The 2,603-nt window shown below is 37.1% G+C and overlaps 1 protein-coding gene across 1 annotated transcript in view; it reads right to left on the reverse strand.

The window, feature by feature from the left end:
- Positions 1-1,427: 1,427 nt before the first annotated feature.
- Positions 1,428-2,603, reverse strand: part of HERC2 (HECT and RLD domain containing E3 ubiquitin protein ligase 2) — a 98,290-nt gene continuing 97,114 nt past the window's right edge. Inside the window, exon 91 of the mRNA XM_010281953.1 lies at positions 1,428-2,435. Within this exon, the coding sequence (XP_010280255.1) occupies positions 2,163-2,435 (273 nt within the window). The 3' untranslated portion in view covers positions 1,428-2,162. The remainder of the gene's footprint in view (positions 2,436-2,603) is intronic.

The following is a 2,603-nucleotide window of genomic DNA, read 5'->3' on the forward strand; positions in this document are numbered from 1 at the left end:
GCAAAGAAGGAAGGCTTAAAACACTTCTTTTACGCAGTTCACTAATTAACAATGTAAGCTGCTTCCTTACATAAAGGATACCTCCTGTTTGCTTTTCTTGGTAGAAAATCTCTGACATTCTTTTTCTTTCTTAAGCCAGTTATAAAACTGCTTCATGTTATAGTAGTTCATACGCTCCTGAAATGGGATTTGAAATTTAAGAATAGCAACGGAACTCAGTCTCAGTCCTTGGACTTGTGGCATTTGGGCATGACTCATCTATCCTATCTCCTGAAAAGCCAACTACAGAATCTCTTTGATCAAGCTGGATGCCTACAGGGCTCCGGTGTTACCATGGCGAAAGGCAGCAGACGACCACATGAGCACTTCTATACTAGATTCTCCACCATTTACCTCAGGAGAAATTCAATTTGGCAACAAATACAGAAGAGGTTGCTTAAGGTTCCTGGGGTTTGCATCTTTTTTTAAGACTCAGAAAAGACTCCGCATTTCTCATCAGCAGACAGAAAATTTGGAGGACAGGGCACAGGCCTGACTTTTGGAATCTCCAGCAAGACTGAGGATCAGGACAGAAGCATTTCTTGCAAGAGATCCTCAGCACTCAATAGAGGCCTCTAAAGCCAATGAATTACAAAACTCTGGTATCTTAACAAAAATATAGTTTCATCATTTTTTTGAAATATCAAGTATGTCTTGGGAAAACTTACTTCACGACCACAGTTAGTATTTAAATTTACAGAAGTTGGAATAGAAGCCAAATGTACACACTAAAACAAATTAATCACCTCTGAATTGTAAAATGTTAAATATTGCATATACCTATTCTAATAACTAGTGAAGAAATGGTATCACATCACCTTCTGCTGTGTTTTAAAGTAAAATATTAGTGCTTTGGCACAGCTAAATCATATTTTCCTACTTTGAAAAACTAGTGCATACATTGTGTAGTAAACACATAATGCCTGCCCCAATGCCACTTTACTTCGATGAGTTATTCCAACAGGCTACACTGGATGCACAATGTTTCATGATCAAGCCTTGTAAAATAATTTAATTTTCTCACTGTTATACAAGTGTCATCATATTCTTCTACTCACATTCAGGTACTTGAAGACATCTGTCCCTTAACGCTTCCTCGAAAGTAATGTTTTTCCCCAGGTGTTCAAGAACAAATTTACCATTACTTGACAACAGTAGCATTAGGAACAACTGCATAAACAAAGTGTACCTAATCGCTACCACTAGCGTGTTGGGTAGACTTGAGTTTACTATAGCTCATGTTCTGTCTATGGCAATGCACCTACTACTGGTGGAGCAGCACCAGCAACATTTGGTCAACAGCTGTAAATTGCAGAAGCATCTCTTAGTAAAGCCACTGCAACATTCATCCCATGTAGCAGCTGCATTACCATTAAAAACACACACTATTTTTTTCTGTTGGCAGAACTTTTATTTGGAGGGAAATTATAACTTTTGCATTTACATGGCACAAATTATATACAGTACACTTTCCATGATAAGAATTATGATGCTGTTCACAGAAAGGTATCAAATTTGAGATAAATAATGCATAAGCTAAAATATACAAACCAGGGGTGGAGGTGAAACTATTGGCCATTTTTATTATCTATAGAATAATTTCAAGGAATAATGTTAATTCAATGTTCAAAAAGTTTTAACAAACTTCTAGTAAAGTTAATTGAAATATTTATAATACTATTCAGTTGTTGCACAGTATTTCCAATATACAATCAAGAAGATGCACAGAACACCACACTTAATATGAAAAAAAACTATTGCACCCACAATTTAAAGGTTTCACTGCCTTTTGGATGCTGCACTACCATATTTATATAAACATTTACAACACTTCAGTAAACACAAAGGTTCTAAATGTAGTGCAGCATTATGGGGGGCCACTTTCAGCTCTTAAAATAAATGTTAAATGTCCATATACTGTGCCATTTATTCTAAGCTGATGGTTTAAGCTGTAACCCTTAATTCCTACTGTGAGTAGCAAACATGCTTTCCCCATGTTCAGAAGATCACCATCCCTCTGACTACACACTCTGTATTCTGAGACCTAGAACTGTCCTTGGCTTCATTGTCATTGTGGCATTTTGCCTCAGTGCTTGTGACAACTATCCCTTCTATTATTTTTTTTAATGTCCTGTTAAGTAGTCCTGCGTAGAATCTGAAGCAAAGGAATCTGCATCTTCATTATCAGAATCATCACTACTGTCATCAGCCGCTGGCTCTCCTGTCAGCGCTATCCGGGCATAATCATCCGTGTCTATAGACTTGCAGAAGTGAATGGCGTACTTCAGTTTTTCCTCTAGTACTTGCTTACAGGAATACCTGGGCAGCTTCAGGAGAAAGAAGCAAGTGTAGGACTCAGGAAGGAAGTGGTCTGGAGGATTGTATTTATCCAATACCTGTTGAAAACAAAAACCGTAACATTTCTGACTCACTGTCTGAATCACAAATAAATATCAAAATAATACTTGAGACTTTTTTTAAACGGCATGTTAGATTTGTGATGCCAATGCCGAAGTTTCTTGAAAGAACAATGAAAAGACCAAATCCATTTTCCCATCTTAAAG

The sequence above is a fragment of the Phaethon lepturus genome, unplaced genomic scaffold (assembly GCF_000687285.1).
Source record: "Phaethon lepturus isolate BGI_N335 unplaced genomic scaffold, ASM68728v1 scaffold17932, whole genome shotgun sequence".
Lineage (NCBI taxonomy): Eukaryota > Metazoa > Chordata > Aves > Phaethontiformes > Phaethontidae > Phaethon > Phaethon lepturus.